General features: G+C 34.4%; 1 protein-coding gene across 10 annotated transcripts; it reads left to right on the forward strand.

The window, feature by feature from the left end:
- Positions 1-494: 494 nt before the first annotated feature.
- On the forward strand, positions 495-20,714 carry GABA-B-R2 (gamma-aminobutyric acid type B receptor subunit 2). 10 transcript variants are annotated; one of them, XM_085201359.1, is made up of 33 exons: positions 495-679; positions 1,050-1,202; positions 1,985-2,088; positions 2,468-2,605; positions 3,238-3,405; positions 3,614-3,789; positions 4,012-4,186; positions 4,608-4,686; positions 5,026-5,180; positions 5,366-5,517; positions 5,946-6,092; positions 6,471-6,580; positions 7,209-7,235; positions 7,431-7,448; positions 7,851-7,981; positions 8,430-8,552; positions 8,940-9,050; positions 9,281-9,409; positions 9,623-9,718; positions 10,275-10,460; positions 10,872-10,989; positions 11,577-11,688; positions 12,059-12,230; positions 12,567-12,686; positions 12,979-13,096; positions 13,665-13,763; positions 14,158-14,268; positions 14,471-14,546; positions 14,821-14,876; positions 15,091-15,167; positions 15,420-15,500; positions 18,084-18,441; positions 18,837-20,714. In XM_085201359.1, the coding sequence occupies exons 1-33, from the start codon at positions 673-675 to the stop codon at positions 19,091-19,093; spliced, it is 4,140 nt and encodes a 1,379-aa protein (XP_085057485.1). In that variant the 5' UTR covers positions 495-672; the 3' UTR covers positions 19,094-20,714. The 10 variants fall into 10 exon arrangements, with proteins under 10 accessions (XP_085057485.1, XP_085057484.1, XP_085057487.1 ...); XM_085201358.1 differs by having other exon boundaries at positions 1,050-1,199; positions 1,979-2,088; XM_085201361.1 differs by having other exon boundaries at positions 1,050-1,199; positions 1,979-2,088; positions 11,595-11,688.
- Positions 20,715-21,029: the final 315 nt, after the last annotated feature.

Here is a 21,029-nt window from a genome sequence, read left to right on the forward strand (position 1 = left end):
TATTATAAATATTGGTTTTTTTTTTAAATATAATAATTTTCGCAAACATTATCTAATATTGAATTTTCAAGCACTAACATTTTTTAATGATCACTCTAGGTCTACTTTGTCATTGAACTATAATTGTTTTTGTAATTCAACAATATACGCAATTTATTATTTAAAATATTTGTATTAAATAAGAGCATCGATATAAATCCCGTCCAGCACCATAAAAAAGCTCACCCTCTATCGATTCGCCCCGGCAAAGCCTAATTCTGTCTATTTGCTCAACTTGGTTCACGCAACTCTACCTTATGTAATCATACATGCATTCAAAATTGAACCTTGTACCTTAATTTTAAAATATAAATCCCTTTAGAATTAATATACGTCATAAGACCTTTCGTATATTGTACCAAAGAAACGCGATAAGCCATTTTCAATCTTATCTTTTCTTAATAAGGGTTAAAATATATTGAAATGTATAGAAAAGTAGTTAAATCTTGTTCAGGCTGAAACTGTGGTTTCAGTGAGGCGTCTTACTCATGAGATGAGTTGTTACAAAAGTATATTAATATCTGAACTTGTAATGAGTTCTATAGTGAAGGTTTTGTGACGAACGGACAGTTTGATATAGTGGGGTTTTTTATATATATCTATAAAAGGTTTTATAGGCAAAGTCTTGTTACGATGGCAGGTAAGTTGTTGGTTATTGTAGTATCGAAATTTGTTATTTTGTGATCATTGCGGCTTGAAATATGGAGTCAGTTAGAATATTTAATATATGAATATTAATATGTAAGTTTATTGTATTTAGATTAAGTATGATTCTTTAAAAGAACTTCCTTGTTGATATTTTATAAAATTATTACTTATAAGTTATAACACAATTGTGATATAATGTATGCATTATCATGGGTTGTAATTTCGGTCGAATAAACACAGATATTTGCCCAAAAGATAATCGAATTCATAACCAACACGTACAGTCAGACAAGGCTGCCCTTCCACTTCCGAGGAACGGAACATTGTTTAACATTTAACAGATTCATTTGTATTCCCTATAGAAACTATGAAAATCTTGCTTATCCTATTCACCCTGAACCAAGTGAAGGGTGTGCCTCAAAAGCCCAACTTGGACGCCATCCTCAACCGCCGCACAGACGTTTATATCGCGGGATTCTTCCCGTTCGGCAAGGGGGTGGAGAACTCGAACACTGGTATCTTTAGATAATGCTTTAAGCAAGCTTAGGAAGTATTTAGAATTCGAAAAATATTAGATACTAAAAAAATATGTTACCAATCGACAACAAGCCACAAGTGTGTAGACGATCACGAAGATGTGATTCAAGAGACCATCATGAGGTCGTGAGTTCAATTCCCACTCGAGGAAATGAAAATTGTTTCAATTAATGTTTTCACTTATTGAAACAATTAATATTTTCATGTAGACAGATATTGAAATAATTAATATTTTCATACATTGAAATATTTTATATTTGAATTTCATCGTTCTGATAACGAGTTAAAAGTGGCGTTGAGTTCCGCCACTCAACACGAAATGTCTCCAGAATTCGGGGAAAAGTGGGAATCGGAAGCGTCTTAACACTGAGTTTCCAGGTTCTCTCTGTCTACCCTGATAAGTGCGGGATAGGACGTGAGGCTAAAAAAATGTTGGTAGAACAAATTAAATAGATTAATATTTATAATTTTCGTAGTATTTGGTTAGGTACTAGTGCTACGGAGATGGTATGAACAACAAATTTATAATACTTAAAATAGTACTATATAATATTTTAGAGTAACCTGACGAGAGCTTAATAAGCTTTTGAACGGATTCTGGAGACTTAATATTAATCTCAAGCAAGCAAGCTTTTATTCAGTACTTATGAATTTTATATTTTAATCTCTTTTAAGCGTGTTTGTTCTACTTGTGATGAAAACTTTTCACATACTATTTCCCAAAGAGCTAAGTACCAAAGCTATGCTAAAACCGCTGTAGGTCGAGGCGTGATGCCGAGCGTGAAGCTGGCTCTCGACCACGTCAACGAGCACGACTCCGTACTGAGGAACTACCGACTTCATATGTGGTGGAATGATACTGAGGTAGCATATCTATCATTTTTACACAATAGTGGATTTCGAGTTTTAATCACAGAGGTATACATGTATGTAGTATAATTCTGTTAGAAAATAATTCATCGTTTTAGTAGTCGCTTAGTATACAAGTAATATAAGCTAACATAGATACACAGAAAATCTATAAGAAAACTTTAAGATTTTAAAAAATTGTAAATTATGTTAATATTTTTATTAAATTTGTTATAACTATTTGCAACAACGCACTACCTTGTTAACGGGTAGAAAATAAAATAGAAAATCTCTATTTCCTCCTCGATATCCCTTCGCTCATGATAAGCTTAGAATAAATTCCATGAAGTACTGATAGAATCAATGAGTCAAATATACAATTAAATTCCACCAGTGCAATGCAGCAGTGGGCGTCAAGTCATTCTTCGACATGATGCACAGCGGGCCCCACAAGCTGATGCTCTTTGGTGCAGCTTGCACTCACGTGACCGACCCTATAGCTAAGGCTTCCAAACACTGGCATCTTACACAGGTAATGTTTTATTTTGTGACATAAACAAAGATCAGTGTTATAGTAATATAACTAGGGAACTATACGAGGGAACGTAGTCTTGAAATACTCAGTTCCTTATAGAGTATCATGAAAATAGAACAGATTTGTACATAAACAATATTTTAAGACTACAGCTTAGTAGTAGTGTAGGTTTAAAATCGAATTTAGTACCAAATCAATTCAGCTATAAATACAGCGATAGTTTCAGTTCGTATTGATCTCAAGCAATACGAACTGAAACGAAATAGCGAGCAATTTCGTAACTAAGCCGTAAATAGATGGAAAAAGATAGTTAAGATTTAAACGTAAACTACTTTTGCAAATAAAAATATTTAATAGTTAGTTAAGAATGGTGTGCCTTGGCCCTCGACATTGGAATCTCTTTGCTTACCCTGTTACATGGAGGATAAGCAGCTTAAGCTAAGAAAAATATTTATTAGGTCATTTGAATTATCAGATTTTCAGATTTCAATTTCTTTTAATACAACACAGTTGCAATTCTCTTTTGTAAATATTAATATATTTTTACTAGGTACACTATAAGAAATGATAAAATCAAAAAGAACACGCAATACTTTTACTAGTAAATTTGAAGTAACATTTTCTTGCAGCTCTCGTACGCTGACACACATCCAATGTTCACAAAGGAAGCATTCCCCAATTTCTTCCGCATCGTGCCATCAGAGAACGCCTTTAACATGCCTCGTATAAGACTGTTGGAACATTTTAATTGGACAAGAGTTGGAACTATTTACCAGAATGAACCTAGATATGCTTTGGTAAGTTATGGGTCCGTCTAGTGTTGGTTTTCGGTTCTAAACTAATATTTTTCATTTTATACTAAATGTATACAACCTGTATGGAATTAACTTTAAAATTATTTAATTAAAAAAGTAGTAGCAAAGTTAGTATAATTTTAATTATTTTTTTTCTTTAAAACCAACAATTAATTTGTATAATGAACTTAAAATATATTTTATTTTTTAGGCACATAATCGTTTACTAGCAGATCTAGATTCAGCCAATTTCCTAGTTGACGAATCTCAAAGTTTTGCCACCGAAGTGAAGACAGCTCTGTCTAAACTGAAAGAGAAGGACGTGAGAATAATTTTGGGCAACTTTAACGAGACCTGGGCACTGAATATATTCTGTGAAGCTTATAAGTAAGGGAATTTATATTAGACTGACAGATTAAGATTTCACCAATTTCTTATTTGACGAATATCAGAGTTTTGCCACTAAAGGTAAGGCAGCTGTTATCTAAACTAAAACAGAAGGAAATACCGGCAAATAATAAAAATATAGAAGGGATATAATAAAAAGTATCTGGGCAATTTTTCCATAAAAAAAAATACAAATAAAGTTTGTCATTTTTATCCTCCAAGGTTGGAAATGTACGGTCGCGCGTACACTTGGCTGCTGCTGGGGACCTACAGCAACAAGTGGTGGACGCGGCGCGCGCCGTGCTCGCGGCGGGAGCTCAGCACCGCGCTGGATACCACCATACTGACTGACTTATTGCCACTCTCTACTACTGGAGAGACTACTGTGTCTGGGATTGTGAGATAGATATTAGATTTTCTCTCTTCTCTTCTCTCTATGCTATGCCAACTTATAACCTATCGTAACATAAATAGCATATATTACTTACTATATTGAATAATTTTTTTGCGTATTTACTAATAGTAAATACACTAAAATTAAATTACCGCGGCGTTAAGTTCCACTACTCCAGATTCAATGCCTGCAGAATTCAGCGGAAAGTGGGGAACTGAAGTGTCTTAATAGCAACGTAGTGTTTTATCTCTAGGTTCCCATGTTCTCTTTTCCTACCCTGTTATGCGGCAGCTTTTACAGCGTGAAGCTAAAAAAAATTATGTATCTATTGAAAAAAATTTGCATTATATTTCATCTCTTTTTTTTCTCTTTCTTTCTCAATATTCCTAAAATTTATCATTTTAACATTGATCTATTATTTCAGACTGCTAAAGACTATCAAGTGGAGTACGACAGAAGACGTGGTATAGAATATTCCAGATTCCACGGATACACTTATGACGGTACGCACCAGCCTCGTTTTTCTTATTTTTATATTTTTTGTTCTATAAATTTATTACATTTTTTTGATTTAACGTTTTTGAACAATTATGATAAAAATAATGTATTAAATCTGCGACGGTTACCTAAGTACGTGTAGGAAATTAGCACTGAGCAAAGCTTAATCAGAATCTCTTTAAACTTTAATCAGACTTGTAAATTCAATCAAACTTTCAACGCTATCTCTTCTTACACTATCAGAGTTAAGAAAATGCGAAACTTAAAACACCTTTTGAAGAAACATGCAGGTATTTTTAAGCCGCTTAATCAGCGTCTGTTTCTAAAATATTTTACTCGCTTAGGTATTTGGGCAATGGCACTTGCTATTCAGACAGTGGCACATCGTGTCAAATTGAAGTACAAAGAGAAGACGGTGCAGGACTTCCGGTATCGAGACAAGGAGTGGGAGCAACTGTTCCTGGATGCTTTAAGCAATGTCACATTTGAGGGCGTTACGGTGAGTTGAAGTTTTCACGCTGTATCCCGCACGCAGTAGGTAGAGCGCGCACCCTTCCCTTTAAAACACTTCCGTTCCTTACGTTCAAATAGACATTTAGTCAAATAGACATGGTTTAATTTCCCTAAGTTTCCAAATCTGAAATTCATAAACATTCATTTCCTAATATATACTGCTAATTCCAGGGCCCAGTTCGTTTCTATGATAACGAACGTAAAGCCTCCATCCTCCTGAAGCAGTTCCAGGGAGAGACGGGAGAGGTGAAGGTGGGAGAATACTGCGCAGAGAGAGATCGTCTCGATTTGGGTACTGGGGAACCTTTTAGGTGGATTGGAAAGTAGGTTTCTTTTGATGAGTGTTTTTTATAAATATATATAAATTAATATCGCTATAATATAAATAATAACTAAAGTAAATTCAAGTGAATTATAGAGTATTACCGTACCTTGCATTGTCAAAAACAGTAATGATAATTATATCAAACATATTTCATTGCACGACAAGAAGTAATAAGTAAACTACCATACTTTCTTACTGAAAACAAATAGAAACATTACTTAAATTAATTATTAAACTATTAAAACATCCAGAAATACCTAAAATCTTCTGCAATGAAAACCAAATGTACCGGAACTCGTTATGAACATATAAATTTCTTAACTAACCTAATCCAAAACAATAGAAACACTATCTAAAGTAACTACATATTTTAAATTAATTAACACTCACAATAATAAAATAATTTTTTTCTCTTTAAATCTTCAGGAACCCCCCAAAAGACCGCACTCTCCGCCTAATCGAGCACACGCAAGTGAACATAACAATATACGCAGTGCTAGTGTCGTGTTCAGTACTGGGGATACTACTGGCGACTGGTTTTCTTGCTATGAATATACATTATAGGAATCAGAGGTGAGTTTTAATGATTGACTTCAGTGCCTATATTTCCGGCTACAGTAAAATATTTATAAATCTCATTATTGCCACTGCCTAATAATCTAGGAAAATTACTATTTATTTTAAGTAAATACAATTTTTATATACAATGACTCGTTTAAAAAAGTAAAATGTGATTATGAAATATTAATTTCGTTTTAAAATATATTCAACAGCAAATAAAAATAATAATAATCACACATTAAAAAAAAGGTTTTAGAAATTATTAAAAAAATATTAGAACAGCTTAAAATCAAATATAAAACACCCTAAAGCTTTCAACAACTCGTAATAATAAAATAAAGTTCTGATACAATGAAAACTGGCCATTAATTTTCCAAAATGACCAATCAGGTACATAAAAATGTCATCACCCCACTTAAACAACCTGATCATCGTGGGCTGCATGCTGACCTACCTCAGCGTCATCTTCCTCGGACTCGACTCCAGCTTGAGCAGCATTGGTAATACGATTTTTTTAAACTTTCTTTTATATTTTATCTAATTTTATTTGTATCTGTTTTTTGTCCAATTTGGACTTGACTTGTGTTAGCAGTTTAATTGATTTCACTGTCTTTTCTTTACTCCTATTTGTCGCGGTGTTTGTTTAATCTGATATAAATTTTTGTAAGCCATATTTTGGGTTACCGATTCAGCTGAAATTTAAATCTTTTTTTGTTTCAAGTATTATGCAGTCGTACTTTCAGTCTTATTATTTTAAGTACTGTATACTAACAAATAAAGAGACCTGTAGAATACATTACACCTGGGAAAAAAACGAATTCAATAAAGCCGCTATGACAGAAAAAAAGCTGGATTTAAAATTTGTAGGATTTTGTATCTCCCTGGTAGAAGACACGATCTTATTTTTATTATATTTTCTTTGCATTTTTCCTAATACCTTTGTCTACTTAAATGACTACTACAATAAATCTGTATAACTATTATTGATGTGTATGTTTGTTTATTCTATCTTTCGGAATAAAGGTAATTTCGTGGAAACAGAATTTAAAGTGAACGTTCAATAGTAGCACATTCGATTCGCATGCAGCTCAGCAGGCACGTCATCTCATCGTATTCATTGATTCTTAGGTCTTTCTCAGGGAGTTTCGCGCGGAGGTAATGATTTAACACCCCAGCTTTAGCTTCCTGAGCAGAATTGAACTTGTGACCAAACTTTGGGAACCCCCTTTTGTTAGATTCTGAGAAAGACCTAGGTGTTCTAGGTCATCGGAGTCGACAGCATGTTTCCAAGTTTTGGTTTCTTCCTACCCATTTTGCTTTTATTGATTTTTTGGTTTGTTTCTTTTCAAGCTTTACAATCGAGCGTGTGTGAGTATTTTCAGTTTCTTATCTTCCCTTCGATAAAGTGTACATTTTCAATCATTTGTATCACCACGCCGAATTGCTTATCGCTGTTTTATATAAAGCATGACATTAGCAAGTAACATTTGAATGAGAGTACCTAGAATTGTAGTAGTAGTAACAAAAACAATTGAAATTTATTTATTAATATAACTACTGCATTTAATGGATTTTTCAACAACCCTAGTGTATGTAAAATATTTCAGAATGTTCCCTATTGTAATAATCACACATATCACTACTCAATTTTATATCCCATGGTGATTTTACATTAAAAACATAATATTGTATTATGCGACTTAATAAAGCTTTCTATATGGCTATAATATTACAATAAACACACTAATCTCGTCTAATATGGTAATCCAGCTGCATTCCCGTACATCTGCACGGCGCGAGCGTGGCTGCTGATGGCGGGGTTCAGTCTCGCGTTTGGGGCGATGTTCTCTAAGACTTGGAGAGTGCATTCCATATTTACAGATGTTAAATTGAATAAGAAGGTTAATTATTTTTATTATTATGAATGGCTGCTTAATTTTTTTTTACCGATATTTTTTTGTTTGATTATTGTTGATATGTAGTGGTAAATTATAAGTGAAAATTGGTCATTAAATATTTTGAGCTGATTTTATTAAGTTCTAAATATGTTTGAAAATATCAGTCGTGGCTTAGAGTCACAAGCGTGTATAAGATATAGGTTGTGGAGCGATTCCCATTGGAGGAAATAAAATATTTAATCAGATCATGTGCAGGATATTCCGTGAAACGAAAAAAATGTCTGAAAATAAATATTGGTTACAAGCGGCCATTATTTTTAAATACTCACACGCGCACATTCACACGCGCAAGCCCATACACTAACAGAAATAATACATAAACAGAATCCTAATAATTAACTTAACCTAAGCATTTAACCATTGCTGTCAAAACATAAAAAAATATTCCCAGGTCATAAAAGACTACCAGCTGTTCATGGTGGTGGGCGTGTTGCTGTGCGTCGACTTCGCGATCATGACCACGTGGCAGGTATCGGACCCCTTCTACAGAGCTACCAAGCAGATGGAGGCTTATGTGAGGATTTGTCTTTCTCATGTTTTACTAGCGACCACGACGCGGCTTTGCCCGTTTATAAGTATCGTTATATTATAGCAAATTTATACAAAATATTTACATACTTATGTGTTATTCTGATCTATACGTACTGTAAAGTTTGAAATACCACCCAGGTTTCCAACATGATCAGAGCATAAAGGGAGATAGATTAATGGGCCTATTTTTACCTACCATTTACAAACATGATATATTTAAAAATGCTTATTTTTCTTATTAAATATTCTACATTTATATTAGCTTAGCTTTCATACATTTTCCAATAAATGCTAGAGTCAGAGACAGCATATTACTCTACAGCATCACAGCATTACAAAATTATTTAAAACCTAAATGTTTTTTTTGCAGCCGCACCCCACAAGTGAAGACATAGTGATAGTGCAAGAGAACGAGTACTGTCAGTCTGAACGTATGCCCATCTTCATAGGTGCTATATATGCATATAAAGGACTTTTGTTGGTAAGTTGGTAGTTTAAAGTTTTGTGTTGTCTTTCTAATTTTGTAGAGTAGACATAGATAATCTAATTGCAGTAGATATTTTCTTACAACTTCTTTCGTCGATGAAATTAAAATATTAAATAATTCATTTGCCTGATTAGGAAATGCATCCAGAACTATCGCGTTTACAATCTTACCCTTGCCATGCCTACATCAACAAATAAGTCATTCAATAAAACATATTTTCACAGGTTTTCGGTGCTTTCCTGGCGTGGGAGACTCGTCACGTGTCGATTCCGGCGTTGAACGACTCTAAGCATATTGGACTTTCTGTTTATAATGTCCTTATTATGTGCATTATGGGAGCTCCTATAGCTTTGGTAAGATTGTTTCCTTTACTAACACGCTTATCCAGGTCCACCTACCTTACTAGAATTACTATATAGAACTAGAATTATTAGGGAATCCTTATAGGATCACTATGTTGTCTGTCTGTCCGTCAGTCAAGACCATTTATCTCAAAATTGCATTATTTAAGCTCAAAGTTTAGTGAAGAATTGAGGAATATAAGAATTTGAATTTTAATGTTACAGGTATTGGCTGATCATAAAGATGCTCTGTTCGTGTTGATCGCAATATTCATCATTTTCTGTACAACAGCCACTTTGTGTTTGGTTTTTGTACCAAAGGTAACTAATTAATATATAATCGATACCAATAATAAGATAGATCTTTTATTTTCGCACTTTTTTAAAATTTATAACGGTCTAGTAACATATAAATGGTTATATGAATCGGAACCATGACTTTTCTTCGGGATCGAGTGGCTCTTCCACGAGTCTGTAAAAATGCGCTGACTGAGTAAGAGTGCCGAAACAAACGCGTTAGCACCGGAGCAATATAGGAAAAATGCCATCTGGCCCGCTCGACTTGTAGATGTCCAAAGAGGACAGAGCTCGCCTAACAGCTGTTTGACTGAACTTAACCTCAGGCATTGAGCTCTGACACCGCGAACGGTCGGCGGCGTTGTCCCTCGGTCATCCAAAGTCGAGTTCCAGGCAAGGAGAGCGGCTTTCTCTTTCGCCACCTGGACCTAAATATCATTTACTGTGCACAATGATGGAAGCGTAGGTTGGCTAAAGTTATCAAGTGCCGCTTTTGAGAGCGCCCAAAACTGATGAATTTTGATGTGATGAAAGTTAGCTTATTAAATTCTGATATATTTCTAAATGTGTCTCGTCCCAGCTAGTGGAGCTGCGGCGCAACGGCGCGGGCGGCGGGGGCGGCGCGCGCATTCGCGCCACGCTGCGGCCCGCCGCGCCGCACGAGTGCCGCTCGCCGGGCCCAGAGCTCGAGCGCCGCCTCAAGGAGTTGCGCCAGTACAATAACCGCTACCGGCGCACGCTGCAGGCCAAAGACAACGAGCTGCAGGTATTTATTGGTACTCGCTGCTCGTGCCATGAGATTTGATCTCCAAATGCATATATAGATGAAATATACTTAGGTGGACATTACAGAGGAAAGATATCGATTTTGATAATAATGTTTGGTGATAAATGTTTAATTTACATTAATACTTGCTGCACATTCCACGAGTCTATACGTCGCGGTCGACGAGATATAGCTGTAGATGGCTACATGCACAGACTAAATTTTTCTTACATTTGATTATTTACTTTCCGAGTAAATAAAGCGTAAATTTTTCGATATCCCAACCTCTGGGCGGCCACGACTCGTTGACTGTACTATATTGTCTCCCTTCAATTCCTGAAACCGCAAGTAGAGATTACTTTACTTAAACTTTATTTTGTTAACGTACCTACCCTATTTTCATATTTACAGATGTTATTAAGTAAACTAGGCAGTGACGCCAGCTCCGAGTCATCAACTAGAGATTCTAAGTCTCCAGCGACACAGCGCACTCGACTCCCAGTTCCAAGGGAGAATTTAAGTCATCCAGGTAAAAATATATAATTTTATATATTTTAAAATGCTGTTGCAGAGTGAAATAAAGTAATATCGGAGTAAAAGTAGGTGACTTGAATGTAAATTTACTGCTGTACGCAGATGATGCGGTGTTCATTGCATCATCAGAATGAAAGAAAGATGAAAGCCGTAGAGATGCCATCTCTTCGTAGGATATGCGAAGTCAATTTAGCTGATCGAATCCGCAATGAAGAGACACACAGAATGGCGGGTAAAACGAAGATGACTATTACAAATGATATAACGGGTTCAACACATTTGTATTTGTGGTACAAACAGTAAAGTATAGAGTTAGCAAAAAAATCCCATTCCGATGCAGCAGAGTAACACTTCTACTTTGTCGTTTTCTTCATTTCTGAACTTGTCGTCGGTCGTGCTTGTTCTAGTAGGTCCTGGTGGAAAAGCTAATGAGGTGCTTTCTCGCTTTTTTTCCTCCGTTTGCCTGAACGCGGCAATATTGGGGAGTCAAGTAATTTCGGTGACGGTGTCAGATCGAAGTGATAAATCACTATTTTCCTCCATCTCCATACAAAATAACCAACACAATAAACCTTGTTATAGATTTGTATCCCGTTGCAGAGACCAGCGACATCACGTCGGTGTGTAGCCTCAGCGCTTCTGCAGGAGCTGAGACAGAGTATATCAGTATGCAGACACAGCAAAATGCCGACAAGTCAGTATTTTTTAATTAGATAAGCATAGATATTATTATGTTGTTTACATCATACAATAAACTCCTTTTTAACTTAATAAAGACCATAAATTTACTATAATTTCTATCATTTTATTTCGCTAGTCTTTCAAAATATCTGTTTTAAGTTTATCTATATGAGTTGGATGGATATTCTAATCCCTAAAAAAATATAAAGAGTCAAAAATATAGTCCTACTTTCTAATGACACTATATATTGTCTATTATTTTATTATAAAAATTTTATTTTTAATAAGAATTTGCCAATCAGTTTCTTTTAAATGTATAGGTATGTTTCAGGTCACAAAAGTAACCCAATTATTTATTGTAACCTTATCTAAATTATTTACAGGCCAAAACCCTCTGCACCCCCGGAACCAGTCAAAGAAGTGAAAGAACCTAAAAAGGAACAAACTAAGAATGTTTCCTTCAAAAATCACTTGGACTACACGAGTCCGCCATCTTCCAAGGCGGTGCCGGAGAAAGACCAACTGGCTAAACTACCGTATGGATGGTCTACTGAGGTTTGTTTTGTAATTGTATATTTTTAGTGTCTCATACCTCAAAATAAATAAACGGAACTATTATAGGGTCTGTGGTGTTTTCTGTGTGTCTGTTCGGTCATCCGGAACTTGAAAAAAAAAGGAAAAAATCTATAAACATATTTATAGGTAAAAAATTACAAATTTGTATTTGTTGTTAATTTCACTAACAATAGTGCATACGCTCGTCATCACGCTCCGATTTGTAGTAGGCTGTAGTTTTTTCTAAAGAATAAATACCAAATTAAAAAATAGTAAATTTGTAACTAAGGTTAAATTAATAATAGCCTTACTTAAGTGCCAGTTTTGCATGATTAGGAACCATCAGAACCATCAAAACCTAAAATAGAAACAACCAAAGTAGAAGCGAAACCTACTCCTGCTATAAAGAGTGACGACTCTTTGTACATGAAAGCAGCCATCCCTAAAGTTAACAAGGTAAATTAAATTATTTTATTATCTTCACGTACCGTACATAGTACCTACGGTAGGCAGAGGAAACCTGGGAACCTAATAAAGAAAATTAAGACGTGTTGTCGACGTACGTTGATAAGAGCTTCTTCCGTTCAGTGGTCAGAGTGCTTGGACTGTTTAATACGCGTTTTTATATTCCGGTACGTCCATATTGTTATACGATTTCTCCAAAAAAGTATTTCTCTTTTATTTATCCTAACTAACGTAGTAAATAAAATAACTTTATAACAATTAAGTGTTTATGATCAATGAACAGACACCAGAGTTACAAAAGAAAACAAAGCCAGTAGACAGTAAGCCCACGAAGAGCGCGCCGCGCGCGCACCGCCGCATGTCCAGCGCGGGCGCGGGGGCCCTGCTGGCTGAGACCAACGGTGAGACACGTTCATACACATATGTTGGGATCAAATCTGGTTAGGATATTTTGGAGATTGTAGTTTCGATTTACACACGGATGAATAAAGTATTTTCGAATTCTAGCTCTGGTATAAAAATAAAGCGTGGCGTTGTGATTCACCACTCAATAGACAATATTTAAAAAATTGGGCAGAACGTGGGGAACAAAGTTGCTAACATTACGCTTCGTCTGCCTCATTATCTATATACAGAATACATAGTAAAACTAAACAATGGAATGTATGAAATTCCTAATCACTCACTCACATTCATTGCCTGATCAACATCTATATAAACGTCCCGTGGACCTACAGTTATGAAATTTGGCGACTAAGAACTTTATAAAATATAATCCGAAAAATGGAGATATTTTGTATTATACTTCACCTTGACCTATCTGTGTAAATACATATGTATATTTACCTTTTTAAAATAACTAAAAAGATATTTTCAAAAAATCTAACATATAGAAACCACTTTCACTATGTCTTGAAGTTTAAAAATATTTCAATATTTTCTTTAATTTATTTGTTCAAATATTTTTAGGCCAAGACAGAGATGCGCCGATCGCAAAACCTAAACAAGAACCGGAAGATATACTAGACATCGATCACGACTACTCCTCTACCGAAAGAAGAAAATCTTGTAAGTTAATGTTATTAGTTACTAATATATATAAAACAAATGAAATCATCAATAAAAATATTATTTGATGTTACAGTACAAGTGATGGTAGTTGATTCGATTTCTACTTTTACTCGATTTCTAATTTAATAATTTTATTTATTTTTTAAAGTATTTATTTACGTTTATATTTCCATTTTTTCGCTCTGGTGTCGAAGCAAAGCGCGGTGTTGAGTTCTGTCCCTCAACACGCAATGCCTCCAGAATTCGGCAGAAAGTGGGGAATGGAGTGTCTTAACACTAGGTTCCCTCTGCCTACCTTGCTGTGTGCGAGATACAGCATGAAGCTGCTGATTTTTAAAGTGTGCTTATTTTTTTATTCTTACTTACTACTTCTTAATTTTATATTTTTCAGGTCAGCGAAAAGATTCGGAGCGAAGGAAAAAGGAGAATTTCATAGTAGTGCAGAGTGACCTGTGGGACACTAATACGTTCCAGTACACTTGCCAGAAGTCACCGACGACTAGTAAATATTATTTATGTATATTTTTGTAACGACAAGAGGAGAAAAGGGGAAAGCTATTTATAAAACTGTTCAAACGTCGAGGCAAAGCAGGGTATTTAATTTCGTCTGTGTCTCACGCATTTAAGAGGAAAGTGGAGAACCTCTTAACACTATGTTCCCAGGCTCACACTGCGTACCCTACTAAAAAAATGTTCTTTTGAAGGTCATGCTCACTCTCCGATGCAAAGAAGTGTTTCTGAAAAGAGTCGACAACAACAGTCGTCACCTCACCATCACAGGTATTAAAAATATCTTATATCTTACTAATATTCTGTCTGTTTAAATCATACATTTAAATTATTTTTGTGTTGAATAGTCATCAGTGCTCACCACGTTAATCGTTTAAATTCATCTATGCAGCTTCTACCATATCTCCCGCTGTAACTGAATTCAGAACTACCTCGGGCGTTTAATTTATCAAACACAACTCTTAGTTATTTACATTTGACCACGCGGGCGAAGCCGAAGGTATAATCTATAAGTTTTATATAAAAATAAAATTTTACGTTTCAGGGAAAGTGATACCAAGAGTATGGACAGAAGAGCATCAAATGCCTCAATCAATCATGGTATGTAGTCCACATAAAAGTAAAAAACCTATTTATAAATACTACTTACTTATAGCAAATTTAATGATTTTAATTGTCCTTTAATTATAACATAACTTGCAGTTAGTCTTCCTTTATTGCATCCTAAAACTTTTCTGACCTGTTTGACTTGTGGCTCGTAGGCCGTTGTGGATTTTTTAATTCCAATGTTGTACTTTGATTTGGACATACATAGTTGGCACGAATCGCGTCAGCACTCCAGAAGGCTATAGAGACGCCGATACCTTGCGGATGACGGATCGATTGTCGAAGGTAAGTGATTAAATAAGTTTTTTTTTTCTTATTTATAAATAATAGGTAAGTTGAAAATTCGAATATCTATATTGAGATTTCTTTACGAAAGAAATAAACACCACAACGACTAATTGTTAATTATGATACAATAATTTTAAATTCCAAACATAGAATCACCATATAAAATGTTAAATATCAAGCTAAACTGTAATATATACTAATGAAATAATGTATAACAATACTTATTAAGTACAAATTATTATTTGATAGCGTCGCGGTTCAGAGTTCCCGCAACCAGTGAGCACTCCTCCACATCAGATGCAAATGAAGAGGAGACAGTCTGCTGCTCAGGTATTTTGTGATCGATTTTAGATTTTAACTCTTGAGTCGTATCATGCACACCTCTTGAAGTTACCTGGAACATCAATATTTTGTTGATTACTTAAATAAAAAAAGAATTGTGTTATGTTATCTTTGCTGACCATTTTACGTGGGACAAAATTGATTTGAAGACAATCATAACAGAAATATAATAAAAATATATTTTATGACGTGTAATGTTATTATATTTGATAAGATTGCTTATGAGAAAAATGAATTTTTGAGATATAAAAATAATCCAAAAGGTACATGGAACACAATTAATAAAATTACTTATTTTAAGCCGACTTCACCTTCTCCTGCGGTGTTACTAGATCTACATAGTGATCCTCGTGTCTCGGTCAACATTGTTAATAAGCATTTTGCTGAAATTGGTGCGACATATGCCAACGCCATACTTACTAAACGTCCTCATAATCAAAGTCCAGAAAATGTTATCAAAATTCCCCATCCTTATATTTCAAATAACTCCATGGTACTTTATGACACCGATAATGAAGAGATCAAGGCTATCATCTCTAATCTAAAAGAAGATTCTGCTCCTGGCATTGATGGCATTCACACAATGGTAATTAAAAGGGTTAGCGTTAGTATAATCCCTGCTCTTACCCATATATTTAATACATGCTTTTCAAGCGGTGTTTTCCCTGATATTTTTAAAAGAGCTCTGATTCATCCCATCTATAAATCAGGTGATAGAAACAGTGTCAATAACTATAGACCGATATCGATTCTTTCAGTCTTCTCAAAGATCTTAGAAAAAATATTAAATAAAAGATTAACACATTATCTACAACGCCATAATATCCTTGCTAACAATCAATTTGGTTTCATTAAAAACAAATCCACAGAAGATGCTACTTTGTTGCTTACGGAAACCATAGCTAAGCACCTGGACAATAAATCAAAAGTTATCGGACTTTTCCTTGATTTATCTAAGGCATTCGACACTGTTTCTATACCCATCTTGCTTAACAAAATGGAAACTTTTGGTATACGTGGCATGGTTCTAGATATCTTTCGATCGTATTTAACTAACCGCTCTCAGTATGTTAAAATTGATCAATTTGTAAGTGACAAAGCAGGTATTTCATTTGGAGTTCCGCAGGGAAGCGTTTTGGGTCCCACTCTATTCCTATTATACGTAAATAGCCTATGCAATATGTCACTGCCCAACTGTAAAATCATTGCTTATGCAGACGACACTGTGTTAATAATACATGGGAGAGAATGGATTGAGGCCAAAAATTACGCCGAGAATGCTATCAGGTTGGTGACACAATGGTATGATGACAACCTTTTGACTATCAACATTGATAAAACTAAATTTGTAGCTTTCTCTCACCGACTCAGCTCCCAACCGACATCTGACTTTGTTATCAAAGCGCATACTTGCTCTCATCAAAACAACTGCAGTTGTCTTAATCTTTCTCGCGCCTTCAATATTAAATATTTGGGAGTTACTATAGATTGCTGTTTAAGCTGGTCACTTCATATTCACAATTTATCCAACCGCATACGTAAAATAATTCCGGTATTTAAAAAATTAAGAAACTCGTGTGATTCTGACATCCTACTCACAGTATATTATGCTCTCATTTAAAGTCTTCTAAGCTATTGCATCGTTGTTTGGGGGGGCGCCAGCAAAAACACAATACTTTCCTTAGAACGCGCACAAAGAGCCATACTGAAAGTTATGCTACGGAAACCTAGGCGTTACAGTACCGATCTACTCTACCGTGACACCTCTGTTCTATCAGTCAGGAAGCTCTTTATAATGTTGGTAATACTCCGCAAGCATAAAAGTATTGTTTTCAGGCCTAATTGCAACCGTAATAAGTCCAGGGTCTGTGAAACTTTGTATTCCAGAACGAGGTCTGCTCGCACACACTTTTACATTATCAGCGACCACATTTATAATAAAATTAATAAACATAAATATATATATCCACTACCTTTTATTAAATGCAAAAAAATAATTAGAACTTGGATTCACAAACTGTCCTACATTGAAACTGAGAATTTTCTTCTCAACTAAATAAATACACACTTACATATCTAAAAGTAAACATACACACACACATACATAAACATACTCACACACGAATACGAATCACATACTCTCTCATACGAATAATCACACATACATATACTCACACATACACATACTCACACATCCACATACTCACACATACTCGACGTGATAATTACGCTTTGTTCATTGATTAATAATTTTATAAGTCTAGTTAGTTTTTTCTTTTTTTGTTTTGACGATTTTGAAAGATTATATAGTGTTTCTTGTTTTCCACTTTATGTTTATACACTTTATATTTATAATATTTAACTGATAATTAATGCTTCAAATGTCTAAAACGTCATTAAAAATTGTAAAGGGGCAAAGACGCTGGTGGCTGTGACACAGTTTATACTAGTACGGCCACCAACGCACTCCTCTTCACTCAAGAGGCAATTTGTAACATTTAAGTTGATATGAATAAATATATTTGATTTGATTTTGATTTGATTTTAAACACATGGTTCTCTATTTTCCAGATGAGAACATACCAAGAAGAAAGAGAGAACAAAAGCGAGCAAACACAAAGAAGACGAGATGATCAACCTAAACCTTTACCTGAAAATGCACAAGACTCGAAACCAGAAGCCAAAGACTTAAAACCAGATCCGGACATTATACGAATAACTAAAAAACCGGAATCGCCTAAAAGGATCCAAGATCCCGATACGATAAGAGTTAGTAAGGGACAAGATTCTCCGTCGAAGAGATTGAGGCAAGAAGCGGAGCCGTTGAAGAGAGCTAAAGGAGTCGGGGACTCCCCGCGGCTGAGCCAGGCTCAGAGCAGGCCCGACCATCACAAGAGCAGTCCGAATGTCGCATCGCGACATAAGTGTGGTGGGTATATTTGTGTTTTTTGGAATGTAAATTTAAGAGGAGATTTATTTCATTTTGGGATTTTTTGTTCCTTATTAGATTTGAATAAGAATCGAAAAAGATTATGAGAATATATCAATTCGAAATAGGAAAGACCTAAGAAGACTAATGTACTTTAACAAAAAAAAAGTCTGTCAGCTGAAATAACTATTATATTAAGTAAGCTAATATCTACATTTTAAATGTAGAATAAGTAATAATGTAGGTTATTTTCACTACAACATCTTTTTACAGCTGTAAAGGTGTCCTTTTTTTGTATACATTTTGCAACAATAAGTAATGCATCTTGCTAAATTTTTCAAAAACATTCATTTATACGACACATTATATACAAACTTCACACCTCCTTTTCACAGAATCTCCCAACAAAACAACCAAAAAACGTGACGACCGTAAATCCTCGACATACAGTCGAGACAAACGACAAGAATCAGCAGAAAGGAAAATGTACACAGCCAGCTCTGAATCGGAACTCTTTGAATGCGCCATTTTACCTATTTTTCATAAATTATTAACAGAAAGACATAAGAGTCAACCTCACGGACTTAATTTAAATTATGGGGTCAGTTGCCCTAATATATCTATTAAGTGTGATATTGTTGAATATTTGTAGATGACCTTTACTTGTCTTTCGTTATCTTTAGCTAGGGTAAGTTTGAGTTTAAGTGGAGTTTGAGGTGTTGGGTCGAGTAGATAGAGAAAATTTAATTTTCTGTTTCGGAAGTAAGTAGTACCATTTGTAGCTATTTTTAGAGATTACAAATATTTTGCTTTATAAACCCAATGTTGCGCTTTATTAGATGTTGTTTAAGTAAAAATACATTGTATGTTGAAACTGTTAAAGTCAATCGTCTTTAAAAAATACATAAAATATTCTTAATCATCGGATATTTGGTAAAATTTTCGTATGAATATGAAAAAGTAAGTTCTAAAATATACGCAAAAAAGTCAACACAAAAATGTCGGGACAGATAAGCATAAAAATATTTGTTAAAGGTATAAAATTCCTCCATATGAAACGGAGGTCACAAGTTCGAAGACGGGTCTTTAGATAAGTGAAATTATTGAACAAATTGTACATTTTATCGTTAGTCTTAGATTTTATTGTAGGTATAAATATTGAGGTAATAGTATTATTAGGACTCTTAGGCGATTTTCAAAAAGAATCTCCATTTTTAAATGCAATGTAATGTGCACATTTTGTTGTATTTATGTTGTTATACATATAATATTATGTTCGATAACAATAATATTAATGAAAAAAATATTAAAATACTAGCGGCCCGCTCGCGGTTACACCCGCGTGAACTATGTTATTATTAATTTCTGTCTCCATGACTACGTCCTAGTGACGTCTATGCAAAATTTGAGACTCATAGCATTTGCAGTAACGAAGTTTCATACAAACTTTCGACCCCAAGAACAACCCCTTAGAAGTCGAATATTGCAAAGTCCCGTCTTAGCGAGCACCTACGTCCTATAAGTAACTGCTATGCAAAATTTGAGATTCCTAGAACTTGTAGTTTCTGAGATTTCGTGATGAGTGAGTGACCTTTCGATTTTATATATATGGATTATATGAAAAATTGCCAAAGAATTATTGTATGGCATTTCGATGTGAATGATTCTAAATGTGTAAAAAAATTATACTTAATCAGAGCTTCTAACATTATTTATGTATACTATAATATTTATTTATTAACCGGTAACTGTATAAGAATATATATTTTTTTCCGTTTCAGTTGATTTTTTGTCACACGCTATCAAAATATTAATATATTTTATTTTTATTAAATTACTCTGTAAGGGCTTACTTATAGGTAAAAAAGATTCCACTGTCACATCTAAAGTCTATCTGTCCTAAAGTATAGAGGCATAGTTTATAAGGTAACAGAACTTAACTCTGCACTTATGTTTAAGTAAAAGAAACAAAAATATCAAATAATCTATATTTTCTAACTGTTAATTCTTTTGTATATATTTATATATTTTTTATATATTTATTTTTTACTTTTATTGTACATATTGTAATGTGAAGGTCTAGTCAATTTTACTTAGAAAATTATCTAAATATTAAATTATAACATTCAAATAGATTAAAGCTTACAATTTTCTTTATGTATTGTTTGTTATATTTAAACAACCTTTTCGCACGTATTAAAGACTTAATAGGATTTACTTGAAATAGTCTTAAATTATTACTTAAGTGTAAGATAATAAAAGTTTTAAATATATACTTGTTTTTTATTGCAAATTTAAAACCTAGACGTACCTACCTAACCTAGACCTAGCAAATTTCGATTCGAATTCGAATTCGTTCGATTCCCCACCTTTCGCCGAGGCATTGGGCAATGAGTGGAACTCAACGATTAGTATCAGAGTAAAAAAAAAAATTGAACACAACTCTTCACAATCATTAAAATGAATTAACAACACCGTACCGTACATGAAAAAACGTTTATTAAAATATTTTCTTTACTGTTCACTTGCAACAAGCGTTAAACGGAACAAACCGACAATATGACATTTGACACTGACAGTAGTCTCGT

Source organism: Heliconius melpomene, chromosome 18, assembly GCF_056956725.1.
Source record: "Heliconius melpomene rosina isolate 202511_hmr_F chromosome 18, ASM5695672v1, whole genome shotgun sequence".
NCBI classification, from domain to species: Eukaryota; Metazoa; Arthropoda; class Insecta; order Lepidoptera; family Nymphalidae; genus Heliconius; species Heliconius melpomene.